This window comes from Schistocerca gregaria, chromosome 4 (genome assembly GCF_023897955.1).
Source record: "Schistocerca gregaria isolate iqSchGreg1 chromosome 4, iqSchGreg1.2, whole genome shotgun sequence".
NCBI lineage: Eukaryota > Metazoa > Arthropoda > Insecta > Orthoptera > Acrididae > Schistocerca > Schistocerca gregaria.
The window spans coordinates 161,194,308-161,209,218 of NC_064923.1; the positions used below are offsets into that span (position 1 = coordinate 161,194,308).

Here is a 14,911-nt window from a genome sequence, read left to right on the forward strand (position 1 = left end):
AATAATACTGCAGCAACAAAACATGAACTGGAGAAGAAGGAGGAAAAAAAAGAAAAGAAAACTTAAGTTCCAAAGAAAATGCGCTCTATAAAACAACAAAACAGTGCTCATACAAGTGTCTGCCAACAGTAAAGTGTGTCAAAGGCTTTAGGAACACTATGCAAGCTTTATAACAAATTGCGTCTGATGAGGGTGACGTGACAACTGTTTAAATTAGATTCGTTTGAGCAGTTGCGGGCGGGCTCTTGTGCATCTGCAGTTGAGTCGCGTATGAGAAGTACCTTCTCCTGCTTCTGGTTACGGAAGTGTGGCTGGGTGCCACTACTTAATATTGCCACTGTTCGGAAATGTCATAGATCCCGGCCTGATGCACAGAGCAGTCCAAGTTGTGATGGGGAGGTGGGTCGTCTCCACGTGACCTGTGTTTACGTTCAGTGATTTTGTTTTTTCGTCTTTGTTTATTGCTCTCACGTTAAATGATAACAAAATGGATTTTTGTGGCCGGGAGCTGTCAAATGAATTAAAATGCGTTTGCATAATTACGGCAGGCTAAAATATGTTAATAGTTTCAGATTTCATTTCTACCTTTGACAGTCAAGCATTAACCACCTTACAGAACAATGAAGTTATTTTTTCCGGTTTGCTAAAGAGATTTGGCTTTTATTAATCCTTTCTACTGAGGCAGTCAATTTATTTGAAACGGTGTTTAATTTCTCACTATTGGCTAGTTTCAACTGTTCATTTCATTTCAAGTGCACGTTTTCCATCTTCTAGCTTGCATTTTTCTTTCTCAGAGAAGGAAATAAGTGGTTTGGGGAAAGTTTGAAAATGAGCAGGTAACTCAGATCCCCTACTGAGAGGAACCCACTTGTTCAGGAAAAGGAGAGGGGGGGAAAAATCTATGCAAGGGCATGAGAGAGAGAGAGAGAGAGAGAGAGAGAGAGAGAGAGAGGGGGGGGGGGGGGTAGGTAGGTAGGTCAAAGATTGTTCTTAAAGCCACTATGTGGCCTCGCCTTCATCTTCCCCTTCCCCTTTTTGTCTTCACAGCCGGTGGACCTCTCTCAATATGAAGTCTGTGTGGCCTGTTATTCTTTACTGTCCTTCCCAAATATCCCAGGTCTCCTCCATGAGGTAAGAAAGAGTAGGTCTGAAAGTTTGGCATGATTTTTTAAATGGGTGTTGGTAGCCTTCAAATTTCATCTCCAGAAGGCAAGAAGTGTCCAGTCACAGAGGGGGCTTAACATTCGGTAGTTTTGACTCAGCATTAGTGTGTGTGTGTGTGTGTGTGTGTGTGTGTGTGTGTGTGTGTGTGTGTGTGTGCTTAAACACAAATCAGTTATGGAAGAAGGCTGTTACTTAGAATTCTGTGGTGATCTGATGTAAGGGACCAAGGATACATGAATTATGTATATTTATTAGTGAGCTTAAAAAATGGTCATAGTTAACTGCATTTATAGATACATTTACTATGCACGTATAGAGGAAATTTGAGCAGGTTATTAATTATGGCAAAATGATGATTACATATATGTAATATATTGGTTGTATTACTTTACAGTGCGGACAGACCAGGTGTAAAGAGACAATCACTGTTTCACACTCCGGAGCCTGTGGCCAACAGTTATGATGAGCTTGAAAATACAATCAGAAGACAAAGTGTACGTATTTCTTATTATTATTATTATTGTTGTTGCTGTTTGTAAAGGATGGCTTCATCGGGTCATTATGAAGAAACTCTGTGTCCATCACTTACAATTAAAAATACAAAAATTAAGTCTTAAATGAAGCTGTGCTCTGCAGTCTAGAATCTGGTAATCTTAAAATGGTGTGCTTAGTATTCTTACCTGATAACTGAGTTGTATGGTAACATGTTCTTTTTGATGATAGCAAAAATGGTATATAAACTTGCACAATTTCCTTTTTCACAGCATTGCATACTACTCAATTGCAGACAAATGTGTAAAAAGAAAAAGAGAAAAATAGTGTTACCTTCTGGACTTGTGTAACTATATTAAAAGTTTATAAACAAAAATGTCTTTAGGGAACTATAACTGATTGAAACATGCTTATAATTGGTTTTAAAAAATTAAATTTGCTGCCTATCAGGCATACTGTTGAGATGTTGGTGACCAGGCCTGAGTGTAACTTAGGCCATGACACTACATTTAAAAGACTGTGCCCTAGTGTACCGTGGGCTGTGATATTTCAAGATACGTGTCACCTATTCAGTAACTGGACAGATTTTGTATGAAGACAGTGTATAGACATCTCACGATCTGTCCTTTGACAGGTACTGCTCTCATTGTCAGTTTATAGAATTGCTTCAAGAAAATTAGTAATGAATGTAACAGCTCCCGTTGTGATGGACTGCATTGTTCTAAGATTCGTCTGTGTACTCCTTAGGTTTTGATGATTTCTGTAAGTCTGCTGCAGGCATGCTGTATTTGTTGAGTGAATTAGGAATTTTGGGAACTTTATATGATGAATCGAATGATTCTGGATTGGTGGGAGAAACAGCTGAGTGAAAATAATCTGAAGAAAAGGGCAATTATCTGCAATTGATCCGCAGGGTGACACTTTCCAGGTAAAAGTTTTGACTGTGCAGCATCCAACACAGGTTTGCATGATTAGTTTGGAGAAGATGAGACAATCTGTTGTAAAAATGGTGAGGGTGGGGGCAGTGAAGTTTGTATTTCCCTGGTGCAACATACCTCTCTGCATGTCTGAATGTTAAAAACTTTTCCTTACAAAAGTCATTAACATGTGAAATTGCCCAAGAACTTGTATCACGTCTTTTTTGGAAGGTTAGTTATACTTCCTCATTATAGTAAAATTTGTAATCTATCGTAGAACTACAATAAAGGTAAACAATAATAAACCTTGGAACTTTGTCTCCAGCGACAATGTGCTGGTAACATTTTAAATAATCACATAAATGTCAGGTTCTCGTAGCCTAAGTTCTTTAAAAGGGGAGGTGATGAATAGATGTATCAAGAGAGTGAACAACATATTGATCATTGGGTGGGAGGAATGCTGTAGGAGAGTAGCCTCATCTGCCTCACGCAGTACATAAACCATCTGCTGACACAAAGAATTGTATATCATTTGAGTGATAGGTCAGAAACTGTTCAGTCATTCTCTCTAGATTAGAATAAACAGTTTGAATATGACACTGAAATGAAACATCACATACGGCATTGGCTACTACAGTGCCTCTGCACACTTTGTTGGTTGAAGATGGAAGTTGACTGTGAATGGACAGTATTGGCCAGAAGATTTAAGTCACTTTCATAACCAAGAAATCCATAAGTTCACAGATTATGTCATTCATTAGTCCAATTTGTTTATTTAATGCATTAGTTTTCTAATGTGTGGATGTGTATAAGAGACACAAGTAATTCTCAGTGCAGGCAACTGTGCAGTATGAATGCTCTTTGTGGTGCAGAAGTCTCTATCTTCTTTAGTTTCTTTCTGCCAGTCCCACATTCATAATTAATTTTGCCTTTATATTCCCTTGTTAAAAATTTTCAATATGTAGAGACTGTCACACTTTGGTTGTTTTTTCACATATTTTCTGTTGACTTGTAATTTCTTCCCTTTCCACTTCTAACTGCCCCAAAACCCGATCCATCATTGATGGATGTTTTTTTTAATTTATAATCATATGAGTAAAGAATCCCTCATAATCTTTCCCATTTGAATATATTACTCCTACTAATAATTAATTTAAGCACACATCCATATTCCTACAGTCACTTAATGACACATGCTGGTACACCGCAATGTCATCAGCAGAGATGCTGGAACTTGATGGTCATCTTGTCTGTCACATCATTTATTTGTATAAAGAATAAGAGTTGTCCTGTCACACTTCACTGGGGCACTCCTAATATCCTTGTCCATGAAAAACACTTTATGTCAAGGACCAAATACTGGTTTCTATTACTTAAGAAGTCATAGAGCCACTCACATATCTGGGAACCTAAACATTATGCTTAGACCTGGTCAACAATTTGCTTTGGGGCATTGTGACAAATGTTTTCTGCAAATCTAGGATTATAGAATCTGCTGCTGCCCCCCATCTAAGGTTTATGAGATATCATGTGAGAAGAAGACAAGCTGAGTTTTGCACAAGTGATATTTTCTACATCTGTACTAATTAGTATACAGAAGCTTTTCTGTTTCAAGGAAGTTTATTATATTTGAACTCTTACTGTCTTCAAGAATTCTACAGCAAATCGATGTTAAGGATAGAATACGGTAATTATGAGGGCCATTCTTTTACCCTTTTTACATACAGGAACCATGAACCATGGACTTTGCCGTTGGTGGGGAGGCTTGCGTGCCTCAGTGATACAGAGAGCCGTACCATAGGTGCAACCACAACGGAGGGGTATCTGTTGACAGGCCAGACAAATGTGTGGTTCCTGAAGAGGGGCAGCAGCCATTTCAGTAGTTGCAGGGGCAACAGTCCGGATGATTGACTGATCTGGCCTTGTAACAATAACCAAAACGGCCTTGCTGTGCTGGTACTGTGAACGGCTGAAAGCAAGGGAAAACTACAGCCGTAATTTTTCCCGAGGGCATGCTGCTTTACTGTATGGTTAAATGATCACTGCGTCCTATTGGGTAAAATATTCCAGGGGGAAAATAATCCCCCATTCGGATCTCCGGGCGCGGACTACTCAAGAGGACGTTGCAATCAGGAGAAAGAAAACTGGTGTTCTACGAATCGGAGTGTGGAATGTCAGATCCCTTAATCAGGCAGGTAAGACAGAAAATTTAAAAAGGGAAATGGATAGGTTAAAGTTAGATATAGTGGGAATTAGTGAAGTTTGGTGGCAGGAGGAACAAGACTTTTGGTCAGGTGACTACAGGGTTATAAACACAAAATCAAATAGGGGTAATGCAGGAGTAGGTTTAATAATGAAGAAAAAAAATTGGAGTACAGGTAAGCTACTACAAACAGCATAGGGAACGCATTATTTTGGCCATGATAGACATGAAGCCCACACCTACTGCAGTAGTACAAGTTTATATGCCAACTAGCTCTGCAGATGATGAAGAAATTGATGAAATGTATGATGAGATAAATGAAATTATTCAGGTAGTGAAGGGAGAGGAAAATTTAATAGTCATTGGTGACTGGAATTCGATGGTAGGGAAAGGGAGAGAAGGAAATACAGTAGGTGAATATGGATTTGGGGGGGGGGGGGGGGAGACGAATCGAAAGAGGAAGCCGCTTGGTAGAATTTTGCACAGAGCATAACTTAATCATAGCTAACACTTGGTTCAAGAATCATGAAAGGAGGTTGTATACATGGAAAAAGCCTGAAGATACTAGAAAGTATCAGATCGATTATATAATTTTAAGACAGAGATTGAGGAACCAGGTTTTAAATTGTAAAACATTTCCAGGGGCAGATGTGGACTCTGACCACAATCTATTGGTTATGACCTGTAGATTAAAACTGAAGAAACTGCAAAAAAATGTGGGAAATTAAGGAGATGGGACCTGGATAAACTGAAAGAACCAGAGGTTGTACAGAGTTTCAGGGTGATCATAAGGGAACAATTGACAGGAATGGGGGAAAGAAATACAGTGTAAGAAGAATGGGTATCTTTGAGGGATGAAGTAGTGAAGGCAGCAGAGGATCAAGTAGGTAAAAAGACGAGGGCTAGTAGAAATCCTTGGGTAACAGAAGAAATATTGAATTTAATTGATGAAAGGAGAAAATATAAAAATGCAGTAAATGAAGCAGGCAAAAAGGATTACATATTCACGGAAATGAGATCGATAGGAAGTGCACAATGGCTATGCGGTGATGGCTAGAGGACAATTGTAAGGATGTAGAGGCGCATATCACTAGCGGTAAGATAGATACTGCCTACAGGAAAACTAGAGAGACCTTGGAGAAAAGAGAACCACTTGTATTAATATGAAGAGCTCAGATGGAAACCCAGTTCTAAGCAAAGAAGGGAAAGCAGAAAGGTTGAAGGAGTACATAGAGGGCCTATACAAGGGCGATTTACTTGCGCCAATATTATGGAAATGGAAGAGGACGTAGTTGAAGATGAAATGGGAGATGTGATACTGCGTGAAGAGTTTGACAGAGCCCTGAAAGATGAGAGTCGAAACAAGGTCCTGAGAGTAGACAACATTCCAATAGAACTACTGACAGTCTTGGGAGAGCCAGTCCTGACAAAACTCTACCATCTGGCGAGCAAGATGTAAGAGACAGGCGAAATACCCTCAGACTTCAAGAAGAATATAATAATTCCAGTTCCAAGGAAAGCGGGTGTTCACAGATGTGAAATTTACCGAACTATTAGTTTAATAAGTCACTGCTGCAAAATACTAACGGGAATTCTTTAGACGAATGGAAAAACTGGTAGAAGCCGACCTCGAGGAAGATCAATTTGGATTCCGTAGAAATATTGGAACACGTCAAGCAATACTGACCCTACAACTTATCTTAGAAGAATGATTAAGGAAAGGCAAACCTATGTTTCTAGCATTTGTAGACTTAGAGAAAGCTTTTCACAATTTTGACTGGAATACTCTCTTTCAAATTTTGAAGGTGGCAGGGGTAAAATACAGGGAGCGAAATGCTATTTACAATTTGTACAGAAAGCAGATGGCAGTTACAAGAGTCGAGGGGCATGAAAGGGAAGCAGAGGTAGGGAAGGGGGTGAGACAGTGTTTTAGCCTACCCCTATGTCATTCAATCTGTATATTGAGCAGGCAGTAAAGGAAACAAAAGGAAAATTCGGAGTAGGTATAAAAATCCATGGAGAAGAAATAAAAACATTGAGGTTCGCCGATGACATTGTAATTCTGCCAGAGACAGCAAAGGACTTAGAAGAGCAGTTGAACGAAATGGACAGTGTCTTGAAAGGAAGATTTGTATGGAGTGTAGCCATGTATGGAAGTGAAAAATGGATGATAAATAGTTTGGATAAGAAGAGAATAGAAGCTTTCGAAAATTGGTGAAGAATGCTGAAGGTTAGATGGGAGGAGGTATTGAGTAGAATTGGGGAGAAGAGGAGTTTGTGGCACAACTTGACTAGAAGAAGGGATCGGTTGGTAGGATATGTTCTGAGGCATCAAGGGGTCACCAATTTATTATTGGAAGGCAGCGTGGAGGGTAAAAATCGTAGAGGGAGACAAAGAGATGAATACACTAAGATTCAGAAGGATGTAGGTTGCGGTAGGTACTGGGAGATGATGAAGCTTGCACAGGATAGAGTTGCATGGAGAGCTTCATCAAACCAGTCTCAGGACTGAAGACCACAACAACAATAACAATATACAGGAGTTACCTTTGTTTTTTTCCATTCGCTTGAGACTCTCTGCTGGGGGAGACACTCGCGTTAAATGCAAGCTACGGGGCCAGTGCTGCAGAGTACTCTCTGTACAATCAAAAGGGACTATAGGTTGACTCTTACATAGAAGATAACAGCAACCAGCCACTCTTCACAATGCTATCTATTTATTTAAACAGTGCTGTTGCTAGTTTTGAGCCAATAGGTTCATCTTCAGATGGCTAGTTCACATTTTACTTTAGCATTTGCCTTTTGTTTCACATCTTGTTCTGGTTGTAGGGCACCACCACCCCAAGAAAATTTTGTCAATTTGGGAAACAAAAAATGAAAGGTAATGGAAAAATGTGAACTAGTCATCTGAATATGAACCTGTTCCTTAGAAACCAGTAACGGCACTGTAAATAAATAAATAGATAGCATTGTAAAAAGTGGCTGGTTGCTGGTATCTTCATCTTATATTTTGTTCACAGCCACAGGTCAAAATGTCAGTTTTTGACAAAATAGCAAATAGGGGTACTATGTGGATCTCGTGACCTGTTTGTTTTTGATTCTTTCAGTTGCATCTCTACGCCACAAATGCAATTTCTATGTCCTCCATGCTGGAGTCTGTACAATGGTCAAACGATTTGTTTGTACGATCCTCTGGTGTGAATGATTTCTTAAATGTGAAATTTAGAACTTCAACTTTCCTCTATTGCCACTCCAAACTGGTCAGTGATTAACTGGAAAGAAGCCTTCAACCTGCTTAGCGATTTTATGTATGACCAGAATTTTTTTGGGCTCTTGGCTGGCTCTTTCACTATTGTATGATGGAGTAAGTTGTTACAGCTTCATGCACTTACGTGATATGTGGTTTATTCATCTCATTACATACAATTTTCAAATCATTCGATTTTCTTAAATAGAGGTTTGATCTCACCATATTTCAATACCTCTGGAAAGCATTCCTGTTCAAAAGATTGATTTATAATAGTTGACAGTGGTTTGGAAATATCGTACACATATTTGATTACAGATGTTATTTGATCCCACCCATGCGAGGTTTTGTTTTTTTAGAGACAATATTTCCTTTTCTACATCCCTTTTGGTGATTTTTTTCAAATTGTTTAAAAGATGTGTTCTGGCTGTTTTTCAAATTTGTGATGCCCTGATAGAATGTCATATCCACATCCAATCTTACTACATTTAGGAAGAATTCATTGAAACAACTTGACATCTGAACAGGGTTTACTATAATTTCATTTTCATGTCTAATTTTCAAAATGTCATGAGTTTTTACTTTGGCTCCTTGTTCGGACTGAACAACTGACCACACTGCTTTTGTCTTATTTCTGTGTTCTCGTATGAATTTATTATTTGCCATTTTTTTAGCTGCCACTACAACTTTCCTAAATACCGCTTTATACTGTTTGACATAAATAATAAAATCTGGATTTCTGTTTGATTTTGACTCATTGTGGAGTTCTCTTTCTGGCACTAGAGATTTTTATTCCTGTTGTAATTCATTTGAGTTTATCATTAACTTTCTTTTGCTTATATCTACGAAGAAATGATTCATTAAATACCTCTAAGAAACGATTTAAGATTTTGTCATAGTTTATTGAGCTTGAACTATTGTAGTCTACAGGCCAGCTTATTATACTTAATTTATTGCGGAATAAATCCTTTTTACTTTTACTGAGATCCCTTTTTATACACACTTCTGGAGGCTTTAGGTTTTTTTTTCCTTTGTGAGCTCAATAAACAGAGCTGAGTAATCTGAAATTCCCAAGTCTAAGCAGTATTTGTGCTTATTTCCACTGTCAAATTTGTAGTTAGTAATAATATTATCAATTTCCCTAGTGCCTTCAGAAAAATTTAGCGTGAAACCAGATTTCTGAATTAAGTCACGAAATTTCGTGGAATCATTGTTTTCAACTAAGACATTTAAGTTGAAGTCAGCTGCTATAACAACTTTCTTCTTACTTTCATTCTGGAGTTTTTCCAGGAGGCATACGAATTTGGCTAAAAACACTTTTGTTACTGCACATCCGGGAATTCTGTAGATTGCTATAACCAGTGTATTCAGATCACTTAGTTCTACAGAGCAACTTTCAAACACTCTCTCTTCATTTAAATAATTAAAACTATCTCTTACTGTATAACTTACGGAAGAATTCACAAGAATGCAGGAGCCTCCACGAGATTTGCTTATTCTAAAAAAGCTAGCAGCTACCGTAAAACTGTTAATACTATTTAGTACTTTTATATTATCTTCTGTTAACCAGTGTTCATTTAGGCAGATTATTTTAATATTTACGGATTCTGAAAGCAGAATTTTTAGTTCATCGATTTTTGAGAATTTACGATTTGGTAGTTCTGCCCCTAAGCCATTTATATTCTAGTGCATCAATAGATCATTTTTGCTTTTAGTTATTTCACGTGCATCCTTTGTTTGGTACCTAAACTTTTTATTTTCAGTTTGATTTTTTTCTTTGTCACCCCTATCAGAATGAATTAGTTTCCCTTGCTTCTTAGGACTTTACACATGTCTATGAACATTTTACTAATGTTCACAGAGCCTAATCTATTAAAGTGCAGGCCGTCTTTTCCCAGACACTTCCAGTTTAAGAATTAGTTTGGGTCAATGAATACTACACCGAGTCCGTTGCACTGTTCCCTAATGCAGATATTTATCCTGTTGATGTGAGTATCACTTAACGATCTTCGATGACTAGTTCCACTAATTACCAGCCTGGATGTTGGGGTATACAGTTTTTGCCGATCTAAACAGATTCAGTGTTTCATTCACGATTTCTTCCTCACTATTACTGCGGATGGAGTTTGTGCCCACGTGGATTAAGACACCTCTGTAATCATCGGTACTTAATGTTTTGTTACCAGTTTCGCCCGTATTTCTTTTCATGGACAATACATTCTTAAAATGTTTGTTGAGTTGATGCGATCGGATTCCAGGTCATACATCGACCTTGCAGTCTGGCACAATAACATTTTTTAATACAGAATCACCTATTAACAGAAAATTGTTTGTCATCTTCTTCGTTCGTTGCACTTTTACGTGTGTCCTTCTTATTATATGAAACTGTTTTCCATTTATACTTATCACTTGTTTCACTGGCATGGTATTATTCGCCGTATTACACATATGCAGATGTTTGCCACTTTGTTCAGTAATGTGTTGATTTCTACACATGCAGGATTTTCTTTCAATAACCACTTCAGAATTTTCTTGTTTCAATGCTAAAATTTCCGCTTTCAGCACTTCAATGTCACTTTGAAGCAATTTAAAATTTCTTCCTTTGAGTTAATGGTACTTAAAGATTTCAGCCGTCTCAATAAGTAAACAATGTGGACACGACCATGGAAACTTGTCTTTTATGAGTTTTAAATTAACTTTCGCACACTTTTCATGAGACCAGTAGTTACACTTCGCACAAAAGATGCCTTTCATGACGCGTTTCGAACATTCCCTACATGATGAACTATTTAATTTAACCTTTTTTGGACTGAGATGTGTTAGAACACTCTTCTATCGGCGCTATCTGCTACAGGTGCATGCAGTTCTACTTACTTTTACCTATCAACATTTGTGGACTCTTGTTTTTAAACAAAGAGTGAAATAGTCTGTTTCCTCAGCATTTTTGAAATTGGTTATTAAACCATAGAGGGTACTTTCCATTCATTCACGCACTTGGCACATATGTCTCTGCAGTGGGATTTACAATCAGTTTAAACTTTGCCCATAATCCCTCTATATCCATCATAATGAAGCAAAATGATGTCTATTCATTATCTAAGTGGAGTGCTAACAACTGCTTATCTGCTTTTTCTAGCATATACTCTCTCCTGGCCTTCTCAACAGATTTATTAACTTCAGTAACTGTCGTCACTGTGATTATACTGTTCCCATACAGAAATTGTCAATAAGATCAAGCCTGTTTGTAATTCCAAGATCTAAAATGTTTTCTTTGAGCATGGGTTGTCTAATTATCCAAGGCAGTTTTCGCAAAACATGTTCAGAAGTGTAGTGGCTGCATTTGTCAGGTATTGTGTAATTAAATTCTACACACATACCTGAAGACTCCTTCCTGATGAGATGTATGGAATGTGGTAATTTATGGATGAAAGAATGACCAAATTCCTCACAAACTTCTCCTCATTCATTTTTATGAAAGTTTTAAATTTTTACTTTTTATTACAGGGTAAATACATTTATGGTGATCCTGTACATTTAAGAGCAAGAGCATGCCGAGCTTGTTTGGCATGTGGAAGATTAACGACTTCTGTATGTGCACGATGTGGGGATTTTTATTGTTCAGAAGAATGCCAAAGGAATGACTGGCCAAACCACAAACCCAACTGTGTTGCTCCACCGTAAGTATGTAGAATACTTGAAATGAAACTTCTCACAGAAGTGTTATTTTTCCATCTAAGTATCTGTATGTTCCATTAAGTGGAACACTTATTTAAATGGTTTCCTGCCCCTCACCTCCTTTCCAGCTCATGCTAATTGTCACCTGTTGGAAGTAATCTGAGATTGTTCGCTAAAGTAATACAACACATATTCAATCACTTTTCAGAACTCTGTTGAATTGCTCTACCTTAATTTGCTCATGCTTTCCTCATCTTGAAATTTCTTTTTTAAAAAAGACTGATACCTGATTCAGTTAGTGTAGTAGCGAAATAACTACTGTTTCAGTCCTCTTGTTGGAATCCACCATGCTACAGTCTAGTGGACTTGGAATAGTTTGTTATTCCTTGTTTAGTGGACACTGATATTGACTGGTTTTGAGCTAAGATGCAGTTCGATATCTGAAGGAGACTGTTCTATCTGCTGTGAACTGGATCCACTGGTACTCCTTTCATAAAATTTTAAGTTTTTGATTTGAAAGCTGTTTTTGATTACTGCCTGACGAATGTGATTGGTATACTGATTTAAGGAGCTGTTGTGTAGATATCTCCAAGTTGTACTTCCGCCACCCCAAAATCCCATGATATCTTAAAGTAGAAAGGTATGGATTAATATATCTAAAAACAAAGTTGATGTGACTTACTAAACAAAAGCACTGGCAGGTCGATAGATACACACACACACACACACACACACACACACACACACACACACACACACACACACACACACACACACAATTCAAGCTTTCACAACCAATGGTTGCTTCTTCAGGAAAGAGGGAAAGACGAAAGGATGTGGGTTTTAAGGGAGAGGGTAAGGAATCATTCCAATCCTGGAAGCGGAAAGACTTACCTTAAGGGGAAAAAAGGACAGGTATACACTCGCTCACGCACGCACACACGCACACGCACACACGCACACGCACACACACACGCGCGCACGCGCGCACGCGCACACGCGCGCACGCGCACACGCGCGCACGCGCGCACGCGCACGCGCACGCGCACACGCGCGCACGCGCACGCGCACGCGCACACGCGCACACGCGCACGCACACGCGCACACGCACACGCGCACGCGCACGCGCACGCGCACACGCGCACGCGCACGCGCACACGCACACGCGCACACGCACACGCACACGCACAGACATTTGTAAAGGCAAAGAGTTTGGGCAGAGGTGTCAGTCGAAGCGGAAGTACACAGGCAAAGATGTTGTTGAAAGACAGGTGAGGTATGAGTGGCGACAACTTGAAATTAGCGGAGGTTGAGGCCTGGCGGATAACGAGATGAGAGGATATACTGAAGGGCAGTTCCCATCTCCGGAGTTCTGACAGGTTGGTGTTAGTGGGAAGTATCCAGATAACCCAGACGGTGTAACACTGTGCCAAGATGTGCTGGCTGTGCACCAAGGCATGTTTAGCCACAGGATGATCCTCATTACCAACAAACGCTGTCTGCCTGTGTCCATTCATGCAAATGGACAGTTTGTTGCTGGTCATTCCCACATAGAAAGCTTCACAGTGTAGGCAGGTCAGTTGGTAAATCACATGGGTGCTTTCACATGTGGCTTTGCCTTTGATCGTGTACACCTTCCGGTTACAGGACTGGAGTAGGTGGTGGTGGGAGGGTGCATGGGGCAGGTTTTACACCGGGGGCGGTTACAAGGGTAGGAACCAGAAGGTAGGGAAGGTGGTTTGGGGATTTCATAGGGATGAACTAAGAGGTTACGAAGGTTAGGTGGATGGCGGAAAGACACTCTTGGTGGAGTGGGGAGGATTTAATGAAGGATGGATCTCATTTCAGGGCAGGATTTGAGGAAGTCGTATCCCTGCTGGAGAGCCACATTCAGAGTCTGCCCCACTTGTGACAGGATACTTTTCGGGACTGGATCACTTTTGTGGTTCTTCTGTGGGAGGTTCTGGGTTTGAGGGGATGAGGAAGTGGCTCTGGTTATTTGCTTCTGTACCAGGTCGGGAGGGTAGCTGTTTTCAGGTTGTTGGTGTAATGGTTCAGGGATTCCGGACTGGAGCAGATTTGTTTGCCACGAAGACCTAGGCTGTAGGGAAGGGACCGTTTGATGTGGAATGGGTGGCAGCTGTCATAATGGAGGTACTGTTGCTTGTTAGTGGGTTTGATGTGGACGGATGAGTGAAGCTGGCCATTGGACAGATAGAGGTCAACGTCAAGGAACGTGGCATGTGATTTAGAGTAGGACCAGGTGAATCTGATGGAACCAAAGGAGTTGAATTTGGAGAGGAAATTCTGGAGTTCTTCTTCACTGTGAGTGCAGATCATGAAGATGTCATCAATAAATCTATACCAAACTTTGGGTTGGCAGGCCTGGGTAACCAAGAAGGCTTCCTCTAAGTGACCCATGAATAGGTTGGCATATGAGGGGGCCATCCTGGTACCCACGGCTGTTCCCTTTAATTATTGGTATGTCTGGCCTTCAAAAGTGAAGTAGTTGTGGGTCAGAATGAAGCTGGCTAAGGTAATGAGGAAAGAGGTTTTAGGTAGGGTGGCAGGTGATCGGCGTGAAAGGAAGTGCTCCATCGTAGCGAGGCCCTGGACGTGCGGAGGAAGTGTGTAAGGAAGTGGCATCAATGGTTACAAGGATGGTTTCCGGGGGTAACAGATTGGGTAAGGATTCCAGGCGTTCGAGGAAGTGGTTGGTGTCTTTGATGAAGGATGGGAGACTGCATGTAATGGGTTGAAGGTGTTGATCTACGTAGGCAGAGATACATTCTGTGGGGGCTTGGTAACCAGCTACAATGGGGCGGCCGGGATGATTGGGTTTGTGAATTTTAGGAAGAAGGTAGAAGGTAGGGGTGCGGGGTGTCGGTGGTGTCAGGAGGTTGATGGAGTCAGGTGAAAGGTTTTGTAGTATCTGTGTATGTGAATTTATTATACGGAGTGAATAAACAAAGTAAGAAGACAGAATTTTTTTATATAATTATAGTAAAATAAGTTTATCAGAAAAAAAGGATAACATATTCCACATCAATTTCTCTTGACTGATCTGTTGGTACTGACCATCAGCTGGCTGCTCAACGTTGCAGCTGCGTAGTGCATTACAGCCCATACTGCTGAGGCTGTTTGCCTAGAAGCATTTTTGTTTCATTTGTTACGCTGTAAATCGGGTTAAGCTTGGGGACTCAAAGGTAGGTT

General features: G+C 40.0%; 1 protein-coding gene across 4 annotated transcripts in view; it reads left to right on the forward strand.

Moving 5' to 3' along the window:
- Window positions 1–14,911, forward strand: part of LOC126365920 (uncharacterized) — a 179,193-nt gene that overhangs the window by 36,618 nt on the left and 127,664 nt on the right. For all 4 annotated transcript variants that reach the window (XM_050008667.1, XM_050008668.1, XM_050008670.1 and 1 more), the window contains exons 7-8: window positions 1,559–1,658; window positions 11,528–11,700. In XM_050008667.1, coding sequence (XP_049864624.1) covers window positions 1,559–1,658; window positions 11,528–11,700 — 273 coding nt within the window. The remainder of the gene's footprint in view (window positions 1–1,558; window positions 1,659–11,527; window positions 11,701–14,911) is intronic.